At 39.7% G+C, this 20,041-nt stretch overlaps 1 protein-coding gene across 1 annotated transcript; it reads left to right on the forward strand.

Moving 5' to 3' along the window:
- Positions 1-3,836: 3,836 nt before the first annotated feature.
- LOC137282756 (zinc finger protein 664-like) lies at positions 3,837-18,785 on the forward strand. Its single transcript, XM_067814543.1, has 4 exons — positions 3,837-3,936; positions 6,607-6,813; positions 7,097-7,666; positions 17,048-18,785. Exons 1-4 carry the CDS (start codon positions 3,837-3,839, stop codon positions 17,269-17,271), a joined length of 1,101 nt encoding a protein of 366 aa, XP_067670644.1. The 3' UTR covers positions 17,272-18,785.
- The last annotated feature ends 1,256 nt before the right edge of the window (positions 18,786-20,041 follow it).

Raw genomic sequence — 20,041 nt, forward strand, 5'->3', positions numbered from 1 at the left:
ACCATGATGCCACTTTGGTGGACGCTAAATCTGGAGTGCACGTCCAAGTGTTTCCCCCTGACGTAAGCGAGTATGGTTTAAAGCCGCTTTTAGCAATATTCCGGCAGGGCAGGAGGACCAGAAATGGGCTCGTGGTTTCAAACAGGAACTGTTGAAAACGAAACTATGGACTTTTGTGCAAACACCTTTGAAATGTTTCTTGACGACATATTGCTATCATATGAGTGGAAGTCGAACAGTAAGTAAAATTCTTAACGTATGTCATATTTGGGATTACACTTACTATGTAAAGTACAAATGGGTTTGTAGATCGTCAAAATTACTGACGAGTCTGTAATTGGATCGCGTTGAACTGTGGTTTGAATCTCCTTTAAAAGGAATTTATATGCTAATGAGATGTAAAAGGAAGCCGTTTATAGACAGACAACTTCTTTATTGCAAAACATGCATCAACATTGTGCTGAAAGTGTTGAAACAGACGGAGGCAAGCACGATATATTACTTAACCCCATAAGATTATTATATTATTGTGTCAACAACTTTATCAGATATATGCTGAACAAGCATTTCAAGTGTATGTAACCTACAATAGTCGCGGCCCTGAACGCTGAACGTAATATCTCTAATGCTGCCACTTCCCTCATGTTTAATAATTACTTATCCTTGAACGCTTACTCGTTGGTTGTCAAATTTTGGCCAATATACAAAATAAAAATTTCATTCTTTTTTTTCTTATTTATTTATTTATTTATTTATTTATTTATTTATTTATTTATTTATTTATTTATTTATTTATTTATTTATTTATTTATTTATTTATTTTTATTTATTTATTTATTTATTTATTTATTTATTTATTTATTTATGTATGTATGTATGTATGTATATTCCAGTGACTGATGAAATAATTAATAGTTAAGTTCACAATGCGCATTCGTCGACTGCTTTTTCCTGCGGCTTTGAGTGGCGTTTTAAAAGTTGGGAAGTGCAATATAGAAAGAATTTCATGGATAACAACCTTTTATTCGTGAAAGCGACGTTTCGGTACAGACTGGAACGCTGTCGAACAGGCTTTTGCGAATAGAAGAAGTTGTTATCCATAAAGTTTGCTCTACACTGCTTTTTACTGCTCTGAAATAGGGAATTCTACTAACTGGTGCGTGGCCCGTGCATATGAGACGAGCGATGATGCAGTGGCCAGGATCAACATCAAGCATGACTGGTTTGTATTTGTCCAGCTGTTTACGATGTGGGTGGTTGAGAAAGTATTTTAGCAATATTCTAACACTGATACTGAGAGTGGGTTTCAAATATCACCCATATCGGAAGCGAACCCGGGTGTCCGGGTGCAACAAGCGTTGCAGCCATCTGGCCACTGGTATAAATTTAATATCCATCCCTTTGATTTCTGGGGAAACAAAAAAAAAGGATAAACATTTTATGATTTTACAATCAAATATTCCATGCGGAAATCTTAAACAGGCCCACTTCCTCCTTCTAAGCTATGTAGACGAGTGTTTCAGTTCTTGTCGTGGCTTCCAAGACCACGAGAGTGAGTGAGTGGGTTGGATTTTACGCAGCTTGTAGCAATATTCCAGCAATACCACGGTGGGGGACACCAGAAATGGGCTTCTCTCGCTGTACTAATATGAAGAATCGACCCCTTCCCTACGGCATGACGAGTCAACGCTTTTCCTACTTGGCTACCCTACCGCCTCTCCAACAACTAGAGAGATATAAACTGAGAAGCCCGAGTCCAAGAGTCACGGTTTCCCTCCTCCGAAACTGACGTAAATCTGCTCAGTCCCCACTCACTGAAACCCATGCATCCAGAACTATTCGTGTGATTTGTATCGGATTTATGCTTTTATTTTTCATATGGACTATGTTTATCGTGAGAGTTATCAGCTTTGTCGTGAGATATTCATATGAGTTGTAAAAGCATGAGTTTCACGTCAAATGCGTGATAGTCGGCAGGCACGAGATGTAGGTAAAATAGATGGGCAGGTGAGAGGAGACCCGTCCTTCAACTGACTATTGCAATACCGTTTACTGTTTTGGTTTTTTTTATGTTGTTTTGATTTCTTTGCATATCTGGTTTGGTTGGTGGTTGGTTTGGAAAATTTACATCTTTTTTTCAAACGAAGAAATTTGATAATATTTATGCTCCTGCATTTTAGTTTTGTAGAAGGCAGTGTTGATGATGACGTTGTGAGACACATGGAGATGACAACGGCGAACCCGTCACAGATGGACCAGCAGACCTGTCCATGTCAACGTCTAAATGTCGCACTTCACTTGGCCTCCACACGTTACCACAGTGGACGTCCCAGATGCTTCTCATCACGTCATGAAACACTGGCCTCGATATTTTATATAAACTGAAAATAAAATACAAATATGTAATGAAAATAAATATGATACGCACCTTTTTCCAGTGTCATATCTCATTTATATCCCCATTGGGATTTATCTATCAGTCCAAGGTAGTCTCACCCACACTCTCAATGTTAGACAAGAATCCTGTCTGAACTTTCATATGGTTGTTTAGTCACTGTCCCTGTGTTAAGCACACCAGACCCACTCCTCGAGAGAAATTATCTTATATACCTGAATATGTTTTGAATAATATCTGTATTTAGACACATGTATTTAGCAATTTGTTTTTAATGCTCAAACAATGGATGTTTTCTGTTGACATACAACGCATCAATTACATCACGTAGCTCACACACTCACTCAAACGTGGCCTTTTCAATAATACTGTAAGAAACACGAGATACAGTTTTCGGAGAGTTCACATACTACAACTGAAGAAAAAAAGGAAACATCTAAACAGGAGAAATCTGGACTTTCTGTACAGAATGCTGTCAACAGTCCCAGAAATTTGTGTCAAATTCGACGTGACCTTGATAAAGAGTTAATATGACCTTTAACAATCCAGCCCACTGCTCAATTAATGAAGCACGTGCATTTCATGTGTAGCCAATCAAAAGTTTCGATAGGGGACAATTCAAGACATTGCCTTGAGACATGCAACACCAGCTAATCCCGTTTGAATTCCGCCTCCACAGTCTTCTTCTGTATATGCCGGATATTTAAATATTCGTTTATACCTCACTATTCCGTTATTATTGCGTTTAGAAGTGTCCCAAAACCAATTAGCACTTGAAAAAACTTCGCACGTCGTTACAGGACAAAACGAGTACTGTAAAGCCTTTTGAAGAAGATAGTCAAGTTATGGATGTTTCATAGCCAATAAATCATTCTAAAACTTTCGTCCCTTTTCAAATTCCAAGCCTCATTTCACAGCTGAGGGAGATTTAATTTTTTGGTTTAAATAATATTTTAAAATTTAAATTTACATTTTCAAAAATGTTCTTAATTTATGTCATTTTAACCGAGACGTCAGCTGTGGAGTTGACGCGGAAAGCTTGCGCACAGAGCCCCACTGCCCTGTGCGGGTACTTCGCTTTGAACCGCAAACCATGTGTGACTAGGGTCCGTCTATTGAGACGCGGTGTACCACAAACACGGCATTAATTCTAACGGTAAAGATCGAGCCATGGTTCTATGAACTAAATATTTGCGCTGGTATTTAATCTTAAAGTGTGGTTGTCAGCCACGCGACCGCTACTTGAAAGCTTAGCTGTGATTGGTTGCAGCTGGTGTACAGATTACTACGCGCACGTGCGGCGGAACTATCTGATTAGCTAGGGGGCGGGGTTTACATCAGTATATGGACAGAGTGCACGCGACTTGATTTAATCTGGTAAAGTTTGTGCCTTCGGTAAAGGAAGTTAAGTGTTTAGATTTAAAGTCATCAGATTTGGGTAATGCCAAGATCCTTTTTGATAAAGAAGATGGCTACCTCCCGCGAAGAATCCACCGACTGCACGCCCAGTGCCTTTCAGCTCGTCATTCCACGGAGAATAGGTAAGTAAATAATGTCTTAGTCATTTGATATTTTGAGATATACAATTTGCATTTGATTAAAAAACTTTGTGGAATTTATATATTATTTGATCCGATAAGGTATTTTCGAGTTCAGAAATTCAACCCTACTATGAAACTGCGGTGTTGTTGTACAAAACACACTACACGTAAACCTTAATGTTATGTACACTAGAAACTGTTTTGCGACACAAATTCATTTTTTTACATAAAGAATTGATATACTTTGTAACAACATTTCAGAAAAAGCCCAGATAGACATTTCTCGTTTTTAGAGAAAGTTTTACATCAGATGGCGATTTCTTATTATATTATTTTAAGTTTTGGGGATTTTATTTGTGAAATATGATTTCTTTTACGGACAGAACAATAAAAAAACTGTTCAAGTTTAATATCTCCGAATCGCTTTTCAGGAGGCTTAGCCAAGTAATATCAACATATAAACTTGCAAACAAATTATATGTATACCTACAGTATTTAATCTTTTTCCAGTAATGTCACAATCATGGGATATATTATGTTAGTTTTGACTTCTATTTGAAAGACTGATTTGTGACTGAAACCGAAGGTTGCTACATGTATTTGTGATGCAAGTTGTCCTCTGTTAGGCAGTTTTATTAACACCATATTTGAAATTATCATTACAACATTTTACGACAAAAATTATTTTATTTCTAGCCCGGTATACTGTAAAGTAGTAGGTAAACGACGCATCTCCGACTTGTTGGATTTCCATCTGTGTAAATATAAATGTGTAATCACAAGATAAAATCCTATAAATATATATATTCAGTTGCAAGAGATTCTTCTCATATCAAATATTTATGAGACCCTTAAATTCTATGTCACTCTGATACTTGGCATAAAATCCGAGCACTTCAATGGCACAGGTGCTTGTGTTGGCCAGCGCAAAATAAAGAATGGTTATATTATCTAGACGTATCTTTGATCAGAGCTCTTGACGCACACTCGAGCTGTAACCAGTGTCGTGGACTGACGCCTTTACACATGCATTGGCGATTAATTGGCCGTTCAGAACTATTTAGACTGATTTCTCTATGTCTATATTAATGCACTGCAAATAGTAATTGTGGGAAATCAATGTTCGAAAGAAAGAAAACAATTATACGTCACTGATTGCGTTTGTCATTCGGTTTTTTACGTATCTTCAAGTACTGAAGATATTTATTTTTGATTGAAAGAGATTTGAATAAATACCTACCAATATCGGTACTATTGTGAAATGTTTCTATACGGTTTTAAAGGCTCGCTGACGGTTTTACTCTGATGATATGACGTAAATATAGCCATTAGAACCGGTGCTGTATATTGTATTCCTTATTTAACAACTTCGACGGATTTGGACTTGGCGTATGCCAGTATGCATTTTTATAAATGCTTTGTATTTAGATTTTGAGGAATGTGCATTTAATGAATTTTACCTGTCTTTTGTGTGGAAATGGAAATTATGTGAGAACAAAATCAGCAAATTAGTGTCCGCAGTATAAGAAAATGCATATATCTGTAATATTCACTCTCTTGCAATGAAGGCATAAGACAAGATAAGACAAGATAGGGATAAGACAAGATAAGACAAGATAAAACAAGATAAGACAAGATAAGATTATATAAACTTTATCTTTAGCATTAAGTATATTTGAATAATTTGTAATTTGTAAGTTATTAGAGAAATTAGAACCAAAGCATAAGTTTAAAATGAACTATTGATGAAGCACAGGTGTATCTGCGTTTTTATTGATTTGTTCCGAATTTTAAATTATCAGACACAGTTTATTCCTAAAATAATGAACCTTTTAAAAGTTATTTTATGCTCTCATACAATTTGTCATTTTATCATTACTTTATATTCTTTAGCATACTGATTATTAACTCGTCGTCCTGGGACCATTTGTACAAAACGATCTTAGCTGTACGGTTAGTATTACTACACTGACTGCACGAATATAGACAGTAAACAGTCCATACACCTGGGTGGCTCTTTGCAGTTAGGATCTGTATTATTTTTTTCATTCAGTGGCAAACATGGTGTCATCATGTCTACGTGACGTCACTTGCTTATGACGTCACAACTTACCATGCGTTTCGTGGAGTTATCACCATAATTTTCACAAAGTAGGTGTTGGCAGAGGCAAATATTTCACTCAAAATAATTTTTTAGTTGAACCTCTTTGTGTACACCCATTTAACACCCTGGGGTTGTTCACTAAGGAGTAGCCGAGTGGTAAATACGTTCGCTCGTCACATCAGGGTTCGTTTCTCCACACGGATACCATATGTGAAACTTCTATAGACCTGCGACGTAGACCCGCTCACTCACTCATTCAACACCCGCTCACTCACTCAATCAACACCCGCTCACTCGCTCATTCAACACCCAGTCACTCACTCATTCAACACTGTCACTCATTCAACACCACTAGATTGTTAGGGGTGTTTAGGGCGTGTCTGTAGAACCGGGTCCTAGCTATGTATTACACAAACACGCTTTCGTAGCATAAATATCTATATTATGTCGACATGTAATCATGAGTTCACGTTACCAGCGACCTGTGCGTCGCTGTGCGTGTATAGTGGTTTCTAGTTATTTAGGAACAGTGGAGAACAAAAAAAACAAAGCGTTTTATTCCCCAGATCTGAACGACAAGAAGTGCACCTCCCCTACACACACAGGCGACCCTGGAATAGAGCATACTTCACGTGACCATTCCGATCTTAACAAGGAGACTTCATCAAAAATATCAACCATTGGTGGGAATTTCGCGGCCTTCCGGCCATGGCTGACGCAAGAGCAGAGGACAGAACTCTCGACCGTTAAAGATTCCTATTCCAACGCTATCTGTGAGTGTATAACAGGGAAAGAAAAAATGAAAAAGCAGAGTAAGATGTCTTGTTTACGAGCATGGTTTGTTCAACTGAGGTCTGAGACACCGCACGGCTGATAACATAGTTTTATGATGATAATGGCGTGTTCTTGTTCCTTCAAGGTAAACACGCTAGACACAATGGCTATTAGCAAAATGTACAGGTTCTTGTAAAGAAACAAATCCGTATTTTTCACGTGACATGTGTATTTGAAGGAATCGTTGGTATATATTCAGTGGTGCTTGACATCTCTTTGCAGTGCCCTTATGTGAAAACCGTCAGATTGGGCGACATCCGGGTTACCTGTTCACGCGCCCCGCCAAGGATCTGCACGTGCCCCTGGACAGTCTGCTGTTCTTCCCCCACAATATCTTCTACCCCTACCAATATGTAAAGTGTCCGACAAGACCAGACCCTGCTTTGTTCTCGAGACTCGGCGGCAACTTCCGAGACAATTTTCACATGTCGGACAAAAAGGACTCTCACGAGATCTCGTCAACATTTGAGTGTGCGCAGTGCAACAAACTCTTCAGCACACCTCACGGACTCGAGGTGCACGTGCGACGTTGTCATAGTGGCACGCGGCCATTCGCTTGTGACGTATGCAATAAGACATTTGGTCATTCCGTCAGTTTGGACCAGCATCGGTCTGTCCACACGCAGGAGAAAAGCTTCCAGTGTAAAGAATGTGGAAAGTGCTTCAAGAGATCGTCCACATTGTCCACGCACCTGTTGATTCACAGTGACACGCGACCCTACCCCTGTCCTTACTGCGGCAAGCGGTTCCACCAGAAGTCCGACATGAAGAAACACACCTACATCCATACTGGTAGGTCCATTATGTTTGTTGTCTAAAACAGGACCTAGCTGTAGTCTAGACCAGACAATGCGGTGATTCGCATCATGAGCATCAATCCGCACCAAGCAGTCAGGTCAGCGAGCCTGACCATCCGATCCCGTTATTCGCTTCTTACGACAAGCATGAGTTCATGGTGCAGTCGTAGTTGTTGGTGTTACAAAATTATAATGTTTGCAGGATTCGTACTACCTTCAAAATACAGCAGCACAAACTACAAAAACACGTCATAATACTCTTTTACGTAAATGTTGGTTGGGTTGGGTTGGGTTGGGTTGGGTTGGGCTGGGTTGGGTTGGGTTGGGTTAGGTTAGGTTAGGTTAACCTAACCTTAACGTCCCACGAGAAGTTGCGGTGCTGTATTCTAAAGGTGCTCCCAGGATTCGAACCCATTTTCAGATCCATACTGAAACGAAGGTCTGTTTAGTAAAGTTATCTTGTAACACATACTTGTGATTTCAGTGGCGAATTGTGCCATGTTCTTTTATTGTAATTTCAGATCATGGTGTGCCCAGTCCAAACTTGATTTTTTTACCTGTAACATTTTTTTCGCCGTTCCCCCAATCAACAATCTTTGCTAAGATGACACTTTAAACCACTGACCCAACTATGACCTCACGGTTTTCTAGTTTGGGTAAACCATAGCCCACAAATCTAAGAATGTTTATACCATCCCAACTGTCGCGCCTTGTCGGTGATCTTTTAGATCGTAGAACCGGTCATGCTTCAGTTGATGTGTCATGTGTATTCATTATCTGTCAATGAAATCATTCAAATGTACAGGTTATATTAAGGAAAAATGATAGAATGTGTTAAGGCCCTTGACCTTACCTGCCCCATAAGGCTGCAAGCCTCTCCGGGCATACCAGGGACTCATATTTTGGAACGAGACCTGTTTCTCACTCACTCACTGTCTTAGTTGCGCCCCGTATAGTTGAAATAGTGTACTGTGTTGACTGACAATTGATACTTAGAAAGGCTACACGTGTTCTATGGGTGATAAATCAATTTGAGTATTTACATCAAGTTTATATTCAAATCATAACCAATTAAGTAAATAAGACTACTAAAGAAGCGACAGGAGTTGTTTTGTCTGGCTGACGACTGACTGACAGTTTATCGAACACCTTCCGGATCACAAGCCAGTAAAATATTGACACATACGGGAATATCCAAGTTTCATATTTTGATAAATTAGAATCGAAATACAGTCTATGAACATATTTTATTCGTCAAGGAAAGAAAATCATTGGTCATGTGGCCAATATGAAAGGTGATATCGATGAGAGAGATCTGCCCCGATAACAATGGAGACACTGGTGTTGCCAGTAGTTTAGGATACAACTTAGCAATTTATCCTCCCTGGTTGTGTCGGGATGGGCGGATTGCGTTCGACTCTAATATTTTACTGCGTTCTGATTGGTCCTCCCTGGGTGTCTAGTGTGAAGATCTATTTCACAGTTCTGTCCGACTATCAGGCTGGGCGTGGTATAAAGTGTATTTCATCCCTGTAGCCTTAACCTAATTCTACCGTTCACCAATTATATCATTGTCATATGATAATCTAGGTTAATGACAGGCTCAGTCAGATCGATATATACTGATCATTCACGTATGTATTCAATATGATCATTTAGTCAATATGTTACAGGTCAATAAAACGTATCACGTGTACTCCGACAGGTGGGTCACGTTGTCTGCGACACAGTAAGGACAAGCGCAAAGAAAAAGTATACTTAAAAACTCATTTTAAGTAAAAACATTTTTCATTACAAACTGTCGAAACATTAGTGGGCTGAAAACCCGCCCAAACACCATAAACGTTTGATCTGTGATACGTAACCATCGACCACAGTCTAAATAAACTTAGTCTCAGTATTTTATTTTGCACACCTCATCTGAATCTTACAAACTTTAGTACGATATCACATCCGGTAAACATTGAGATTGACCAATCAGAACACAACTTACCAAATCGCGAATGTGAACATTCGCACATACATTTTGAACTTAAACTTCGAAAAGGTTTGTACCCGAATGATTCCGAATGCTGTTTTCCGTGCGATCGCTCCCGCGTGATGCTCGTGGAACACGCTACGACAGTATCGACGGTGAAAATAGCGTTGTTGTCAGTATCCGAGGACGTCAGCAATATTGGCTGTGGTAAGAAATGGTCTTCAGAAAGCCCGAAGCGTATATACTGTATATCAGATATCTGTGTTTAATGCGGTTTTTTGTTTTTGAGGGACTGGGGAATTTTGTAAATCCCGCCAAATGCATATAGGAAGACTGGTGATTTTCTCTTTGGTGCGGAACCCTTTTTGCGCTGCAGTTTGACTGTGCATCGGCTAAGAATTTTATTTTTGTATTATTTCCAGAAAACCGCGAGCACTGGTGTGTTTTTTCTTTACTTATTTGGCGAGACGCGTCTGTTTGTTGCTTAACACTGCATTCAACAATATTCAAGCAGTATGAGTGGGCCGCGAGTGATTGACTAAGCGATGAGTGAGAACGTGCATGAGAGAATGAGACGCGAGTGGGTGAATGAGAGAGAGTGAGTGGGTAAGTGAGAATGATGTGATGAGTGAATGAGGCCCACTTTGAACAGTATTCCGGTTATTTCAGGGCAGGAAAAAAGCTCGAAGCGATGTGGGCTCACACGTTACAATTTTGGTGAGGGACACTGGCAGTGATGTGGTGCTGACAAATCTTGAAACATATTCGGTGCGGATCGGGCTTCGAACCACTATCAGGTTGCATGCGTGCGCCAGAACCGTAACTCGGCACGCCGAATGTAGCCGCTCGGCACGATAGAGCCACGTGTGGCCACCTGATCCCCCCACTACCATGGAACGGAAACCGTTCTATAATTCGTGCTATCAAATAATTGCTTGCACAGACGACCAGAGGCTGGGTGAAAAATGAATTTAAGGCACATGTAGAAAACAGTCTAAGTAAACTTAGTTTCAGTGTATTCGTTACACTCCACCACTGAGTCTAACATACGCTAGAAGAAGGTCGCGTCAGGTAACCTTTGAGCGACCAACGACTGTCCAATCAATAGCGAGAAGGTTAAATAGATTAAACCAATCAGACAACGGCTACTGCATAGGGATCGGAGGTACATGTACTTGCAAAATATTCAGATCTCCCCACAGACAAAAATCAGCATATAACATAGTTATTTGACCTGCAGTATATACGCTTTGGGGTTTCTGTTATTATGGTTACCATTAGCTAATATTTCCGCGAGATGACATCCTTGAATATTGACAAAAACACAATTTTCAGCGACTGTTTACTCACTGTTTGCTTGAGCCGGAAGGTGTCGTACGCTAATTAGCATTTGGAATCGTTCGGGTATGAACCTTTTCGCGATAAAAAGTTCAAAAAGTATGTGTGAATGTCCGATTTCGCGATTTGGTAAGTTGTGTTCTGATTGGCCAGTCTCAGTGGTTACCTGACCCGAGCCCCCCATAAGGTTTTGTTAGACTCAGTGGTGGAGTGTAACGAAAAGTACTGAGGATAAGTTTACTTAGACTGAAGTAGAATATATCAAAATACCTCCTTAGTTAATAACGATTATTCTCACTACTCACTATAATGTTTAATATCAAACAAGTATTTTTATCCCATTTCCGTAGATCGATGCTCATGCTGTTAATCACTGGATTATCTGATCTAGACTCGATTATTTACACACCAACGCCATATAGGTGGAATATTCCCGGTTGTGGGGCAGGACCACACCCATTCACTGTATAGTGTTAGTTTGTATCACGTGTACTATACACAAATATGTAAACCATTTTCTGTAGAGTGTACTCTTGCATCGACGTCGGTGGTGTTAAAAACTAAATGACTTAACATCAGTAAATTAGTAAGAAACTGATACTAAAATACTTTCTAGCCACTACAGTTTCCTATAAAACTTACGGTAGAAGTATGATAATGTTCAAGATTTAACCTACTCTCAACTATATCTCTCAGTACGATTAATAACGTTACGGATTGTCCGAGAAATAAATGATTCGATATGATCAGTCTCACTACATCTTGTATGCTGTATTCACTATATTTTATATATAAACGAGAAAGAGAATGTTTATTCTGTGTGAAAATAAACTCGGCCCCTTTACATACATATGTTAAGCACATGATGTAAAATTCACGCAATATCCTGCTGCTGAGAAAATATTTCATCATTCATTTTAAAATAAAAAAAACAACAACAACAACAACAAACAAAACAAACAAAAACGTTCGTGTCCAGTGTTTGTGTTGTTCGAAGTTACCATGGTAAAGAAAGTATACAGAGGAACGATGCAAGGGTGTTTGAAAAGTACAAATTCTGCATTCTTAAGATTAGGCAGATAATTTCCATCCGATATTGATTGACAGTATGGACAGTAGACAGTAATCATGTTTATGAAATATATATACAAGGAAATCAACATCCATTCTAAGGAGGACGTGTAAAAGTACCCAATCTGTATTGTTCTTTGAGACAAAGTCAGCATTTTGTTTCTATCGGAAATTCCCGAAACCCTGATATGAGTATTATGGTTTCTTAATTTAAATAAAATCAAACAATCATTTTCCGACATTTGTGTCTTTGTCGGTAGTTTCGGGAAAGTCCGGTTGGACCCGTGACTCAGCATGACGTCACAACAAAGAGATGTTCTACCCAATACCAATCGCCATATGTTTCACTGTTGATAATATTACATTTTATTTGGTTTTGTTTTTATAAATAATTTTCCAATATTTAATTGTCTAAGATGACGGGTACTTCCGGCCTAGGTAATCACGTGTCGCGCTTGAAGCGTTAAGCAGACGCTGTTGTCGTCGATTCAATGAAGTAAATTAGTGTGTAAGGATATCTCGTGAACGGCTCAAGAAAAAACTGTTCTTATCAACATACTTTCTTCTCGAAAGATTATTAAGTGATAGGGCTGAAGTCGCGTTGAACAAGCTGTTAGCGTGAAATTTGCCATTCCAAAATGTGTACACGCATGAAGGCTTCGTAACAGTGCCTAAGGAAATGGCGGGTTTACGTCTAAAGATTCTTGTGACAATTAGTGTGTAACGCACTCCGCCAGCTGCACGATGCGTACATACAGATTCTCGTCACTCTACCTGTCATATCCGGGGTACATTCACACTGGCTGGTAACAGGTGCTTACCCGACAACAATATGGCGGCGGCGGGGCAGAATATTTTATGACAGTGGAGCCACCTTTGTGACAGGCGATTGGCGTGATTGAATTAAAGATTGAAATGGAATATAACTGGTAAAGATATTTTCATAATGTTATAATTTATGTTTTGACAGGGCATTGTTTTCTTAACCATATGTTACAGGAACACTTAAGTGAAACGGACATCATATTTGTCAAAGTGCAGTCCATGAATTGATTAAGAATTAAAGGTGTTTTTTGGGGAATGGATGCATGTATGAATAAAAAAATATGAAGCCTAAATATGTTTGGTCACACGAATCCACAGAATGTGTATAAACAAGATCCGTGAACGAATGAACAACATAACCTGTCAAACCCGGATTATTGCTGACCTGGACTCGGAGAAACGTCAGACAATTACGGTCCCGAAATTCAGAGTGAGTTTAGTTTTACGCCGCTTTTAGCAATATTCCAGCAATATTACGGCGATTGCGTTAGAGTTGGGCTTCACAGATTGTGCCTATGAACCCTGGCTTGGGGTATGACGAGTGAACGCTTTAACCACTAGGCTACCTCACGTACCCCGCTGATTAAGAATGTACTTTTAAACTTAAAATATATTTCATGCGATAGTATATGACACTGTACGTAGAGAGATCCTAGATACATAGCAGTACAGCAGCTGTGAAGATAGACAGAGTTATCTGAATTAATGTCATGATGTTTTGAGTTTTGAGAATATGTCTACAAATCAGCAGCACGGAAGTTCAGCTGTAAACATAAACAAAGGTTATTTATATAAAAATCATAATATTTCATATTTTTATGATATATCTGAAAACCAGCATACCAGTTCAGCTGTAAACACTAGCAAAGTTATATCAATATTCAACAGACACATGCAGATATCCTGTAAACTTCGGTCAAATATACATTTAGGAGGATACATATATATGTAATTATATCCTCATAAAGAAACACGAGCATGTGATTACCGATTTCATAATGCACAAAAAGGTTCAGTCAGAAAACTGGGCTTTCAAACGTGAACACATACGCGGGAAGACAGCAAGACTAGTCTCCAGTGTATTCTGCTCCAGGTGCTTTCCGCTCGTTTAGAACGTCAGTCTCCGAAAACGATGTTTGTAGTATCGTTTTCGTATTTTCAACTTCCAGTTATCATATATCATTGTTCATCTTGTCCACACAAACAAACTTCAATGTCATTATGCTATTCTTTATATCGTTTTATGAAATGAATAAGAAATGATACATATATATGATACTATTAATGGAGGTTGTATGCTGGACAGCGACAATGCTTGTCGTAAGAGGCGACTAACGGGATAGGGTGGTCAGGCTCGCTGACTTGGTTGACACATGTCATCGGTTCCCAAGTGCGCAGATCGATGCTCATGTTGTTGACCAGTGGATTGTCTGGTCCAGACTCGATTATTTACAGACCGCCGCCATATAGCTAGAATATTGTGGCGTAAAACTAAACTCACTCACTCACTGTATGCTAGACAGGATGGTAGCGTAATGGTGGAAGAGTTCGCTGGTCACTTCAAAGATAAAGGTTCGAAACCTTTGAGTGGATACACTATTTAACTCCAGTGTAGCCTGTCTCTCAATCACTGAACCATATTATTTTCCCTACAGTCTAAACGAACCCTCCCTGCATTGCAATAATGTCCTAAATGAAGCAAGTATAGATATCCCTGATCTCCCAGGGGTCCTTTCAGTTTAAATGGGTTTATTTGTTGCAATCAAAATTATATAATGTTTAAGAGACTATAAGCGTTAGTCTAACTCTGTGCCTTTCCCTGATATTCCTGCAGCGTTGCTGAACATCGTCTACAACGACACTCGCTCCATCGCCTATGGAGTAACTAAAGAATCAAATAGAATAACTCCAGAATCAAATAGCTACAAATCTCTCTTTTTCAAAAAGGTTTAAAGTGAGATTTTACACAGAACATGCTTTTATCATATTTGGTTCACGTGCGCTAATTGTTCCATAACTTCATAAACTAATTGTTATTCCCTCAGATCAAACACAGCCCACATTGATACTGGGCAATCAGTACGGCCTCAGTAGGATTGGCGGACACCTTTAGAATTAAACCGATCAAGAGTTTTCAGAAGGGATTTCTTGAAATGAATTTGACATTTCACGTGCTCAGATTTCAAATGTCAGGGTAAACGTCACCGCCGTCGCGCGCGCCAGCCGCCATGATGTAGCAACGGGCGGTCTGATTGGTATTGCAATCTGACAGAGAAAACATTCGCTCTGCTATTAGATTATTCTAAGGCTTGAGCCAAATTCCACCCCTGCGTAAAGCCCTCTGATTGATATGAGATTGACTTTTAACATTATAAATATTTAATGTAGGTGCGCTGTTGACATATCGTCCCGTCGCATCAATCACGTTTATGACTCGAACAGGACATGACATTTAGACGGACTCCTCCTTTAACGAGGGTCGAGTGTTACGTGAATCGTTTGTTTCCACTGCAACATAGAGACATTATCTGTGTGACATTTTTGACGTTGATCATATTTTATGTATAGCCTTGATTGTTGGGATTGCCCCGTGGCACTGACGTAAAGCGCAATAAATGGTCTGGATCATCTGGAAAATTGATCATGTTAATGAATAACTTAATCCCGTAAATACAATTTTGTGACTTTTTAAAATTAAATTTCATTTTATTTACTACATTTTTTTTATTTTGCGCGCGCGTTCGTGAGTCCGTGCGTACGTGCTTGGGTGTGTGTGTCCACGGGATAACAGGTTACTCAGGGGCCTAACGCTCTGTCAGCGAGTAAGTTGCGTCCCTTTGTGGCATAGTATCTGCTGATTGTTGATCTGGAACCCTTTTTCCTCCCTATTATTTTACACGGTCTGACCGAACCAACCCATACTTTGGGTTTTCTACCAAGTTGTAAATTATGTACCGCCCCCAAAACACTTGTGCATTCAACTTATTTCCCCCACGATTGGCCTACAGGAGAAAGTGTTCGCTTAGCTGACCTTAGACCTAGCTTCATTATTCGGCATAGCGATGAATCCAATCTCCCTACTGAAAGCAACTGAAAACAAACATTTGAAAGTGGAATTGAAAATCGAGTGTAGCGAACAGTAGAAAATCTCAATCGAATATATTTTGATGTCATATATATCTCAGTTTTCCGCGAGTCAAGCAAGGTCTAACGCCATTTTATTACTCACCCGTTGAAGATATCACTGTTTAATAATTTTACAAAGTTATTACACATTGTGTAATAACATCGCGTGATGCCGTGCGTATGACGTCAAACGTATGACGTGACAATGCTAATACCTCTGTCACAATAGTATTAGACCGTGCTTGACTCGCGGAAAGCTGAGTCACCACATTCGTTGAATTCTTAGGAAAGAAGCACTTTGGTCGATATTATTTTGCTAATGTTGGGTGAGTAATGAATAATTACTAAACTATGTTCCGTGTAATACCACATTTATGAAACTCGTGAATGGTATCGGTATCTAACGAGTGAAAGCAGGATACCAAACCATTCACTCGTTTCATAAATATGGTATTACGTGGGACATACTTTTGTATTCTCTATGGGACATGTGCATTAGCATTGTGACGTCATAACTGTAAAACATTATGACGTCGTACGTCCATCAGTATTAAACATAGAGAATACTAAACGACCTTCCGTGTAATACCATTTTTATTACGCTCGTTTGATACGAAATCTTTAACGAGTTTAATAAAAATGATATTTCACGGAAGCGAATTTAGTATTCTGTTTATTACTCGCCAACATAAATTGACAGAAACTGCCGTGAAATTCCCTACAGTGTGAGGACTCTCAGCTTTCCGCGAGTCAAGCAAGGTCTAGTAAAATTGCGACATCGGCATTAGCATTGTGACGTCACAACTCTGAACATTTTGACGTCATACGTCAAGCGGTATTACACTAGTGTAATACTGAAGTGAAAATATTACACTGCAGTATCTTCAACGGGCGAGAAATAAAAGTGTAATATTGCGGTAAAAATATTACACTGCAGTGTCTTTCACGGGCACGTCATAACATAGCACATTTACTGCTCTCTGCTTGTCAGCGTTCACCAGTGGTGCTATCAGTTAATCCTATTTGTTTATGTTGCAGGCGAGAAGCCCCACAAGTGTCTTCAATGTGGCAAAGCATTCAGTCAATCATCAAACCTCATCACTCACAGCCGCAAACACACTGGATTCAAACCCTTCGCCTGCGATAGATGTGGGCGCGCCTTCCAGCGTAAAGTAGACCTACGTCGCCATGTTGAAACTCAGCACTCGCTTTCCTTGTCATCTCACGTGCATCAGGTGACAAACCTTATCAACGTCAACTAGATCCAAGTAGACCATCAACGTCTCGAACAACCATGAACCATGTATAGTGACGATATTGATGACGATATTGATCGAACCCGACCTGATTCGCGAACAAGATGACCACCGTTGAGCCAGTTTCTACAGGGTACAGGGTGCAAGGAACAAGTCGGCTGAAGCTATTCAAAGTACTGGCTGAATATGGTCCACAATCAACTCGTAAAAACATTCAGTGCCGACTTAAAGTGGACGGATGTAATATGGGATACTGAACATTTGCGTTTAAATATACCCATACGGAGTTTGGGTCCATGCTCATGCTATCCACCACTAGTTTGCCTGATCCAGACTCGACTAAGACGTTACGAACACCCTGTACCAGTTTCAGCCTCTATCGACAATCTCGATTATGATATATAGTTAAACGTTTATTTTTGTCAGTGGAGGAATGTCGGCTGGTTGGGTTCGAGACAACAGGATAAGGCAGTAATCTTCTGATGTGTCTAACTGTGTCTATTTTATTTTCGTTACAAGTGAAATTTTCTGTTTACATGAACAATATTTATGCAGTACGAAATGTGGCATCAGAACAGTGGACTGCCCCGTGCATGTCTTCGCCTTATCTCGAAGCTGAATTTACAGTATTCAAAACTTCGATATATCCGGTGTGTACTTTATATCTTCCCTGTTAAAAGAGCTGACTGTCAGGTATTTCATTCTTCGGGGATTGACATTAGAATATTCATAACTTCATTAAATCCTGTGCTGTCTCGATATCCGGAACTCTATAGCTGATATCGGTTAATACTATCCCCACTGTGAGTATATATGCCTATAGCAGATACCTCCCCGCCTAGGTCACGTGAAGGTAGTTGTAGCCATATGAAGCAAACTTAAGTGGAAATTCGACATATCTTATACCCACTTTCGACAGCTCCCTTACCGTCGTCCTACCTCCATCACGCCAGTTATTCTGACAGTGATAGGCTGCTGTATGGCTTTTAAGTCGTATCTGCTGGCTATAGCTTTACAGGTTCGAGTCAAAAAGAATTTGTATCCATTTAACCTATGTTAAAACTATTCGATCGCGAATACTCGTTGTTAAGCCATTTGAACATATTAATTTTCTGGGAATAGTTGAGATTTTTTTATAAATCAGTCATTCAGGCAGTCAGCTTCTAACATATTGAAAACTTTTACAGTTCTCAAGCCCTCAGACGCATTCATGTAGTGACAGCCTCGTTATGATCCAATGTTGTTAGACTCCAAGGTTCCAAAGGAGTCACACAGATATTGCACGCTAATTCTGTTTATAAAGCTAATCATTTAAAAGTTTAAGCCTTAAAACAACAAAGAAACACAACACATCTAGTCAAGTGCTCTTGTTGGAATACGTAACTGCGTATTGTGTATTTTATCTGTCAGATATACGTTTATACATATAATGTGACTGTTTGTTATATTTTGTATAAAGTTACATATAACTGTGTGTGTCCCGAAATACATATGACGCAATAAAGTGCTAGCACGGAAAATGTTGTTTCTATATTTCATCTCTGTATTGTAACGAGAAATACATTAGGTGTGTGAGAAAAACGCCTTTTTTTTCAATTATTTTGTTTAATTATTACTTCATCGAAAATTGACAGTGTGTTAGTATGGTATCACGCCGTGTTTTTAGCAATATTCCAGCAATATCATGGCACGGGACACCGGGAATGGGCTTCCCACTGTGTACCCGTGTGGAGAATTGAACTTGTTTTCGGACTGACGAGCAAACGCTGTGTCCATTAGGCTAGTACTCTGACCCCGAAACCTCTCAAGATTAACATTTGGCCATAAGTCATTCTAGGAAGACGTTGTATTCCAATCAATACAACAATTTATTCGAGTCAGTCTTCACGCATTATCTACAGCCTGGTGTTGAGTCTGAAAGCGCGACATGAAAACAACCATCTAATCAAGTACTTTGTGCTGATTTATTGAGGCGGAAATATACATCTCTGTGGCCATCAGCTTTTTGCGGAAAGGTCACCACGTTCATAATCACCTGAAGCATGAAGTAGGGAGTACAGAGAATAGGATAGACAGTAGAGAGAAGAGCAAGGTACAGAGAGTAGGTTGAAGAGCAAGGTACAGAGAGTGGATTGAAGAGCATGTAGAGAGAATACACTGAAGAGCAGGTTACGTAGGGGAGGATGTGATTGTGTGTGAGTTTAGTTTTACGCCACACTCAGCAATGTTCCAGCTATATGGCGGCGGTCTGTAAATAATTGAGTCTGGACCAGACAATCCAGTGATCAACACCATGAGCATCGATCTGTGCAATTGGGAACCGATGACAAGTGTCAACCAAGACAGCGAGCCTAACCACCCGATCCCATAAGTCGCCTCTTACGACAAGCATAGTCGCCTTTTATGGCAGGCATGGGTTGCTGAAGGGCAATTCTACCCCTGGACCTTCACGGGTCTGTAGAGGAGGGTACAGACAGTAGGTTGAAGAGCAGGGTACGTAGATTAACTTGAAGAGCAGTTTAGAGAGAGTAGACAGAAGAGCAGAGGAGAGAAAGCAAACTGAAGAGCAGGGTAGAGAGAGTGGCCTCGTAAGGGATCGAAATAAGATACGTCGTTCTGTTGGTTGTTAAAAGTTGGTAACATTATTTCATTGTCTGACACCGTGGCACTGACAAACTAGCACTGTAGTTGTGACACTGTCAATCCTTCTACAGTAGAAGTGTCTATGCTACAAAAAATCCGCCTTGCCCCAATATTACAAATCTTCCATCAAATA

Source organism: Haliotis asinina, chromosome 4, assembly GCF_037392515.1.
Source record: "Haliotis asinina isolate JCU_RB_2024 chromosome 4, JCU_Hal_asi_v2, whole genome shotgun sequence".
Taxonomy (NCBI): Eukaryota; Metazoa; Mollusca; class Gastropoda; order Lepetellida; family Haliotidae; genus Haliotis; species Haliotis asinina.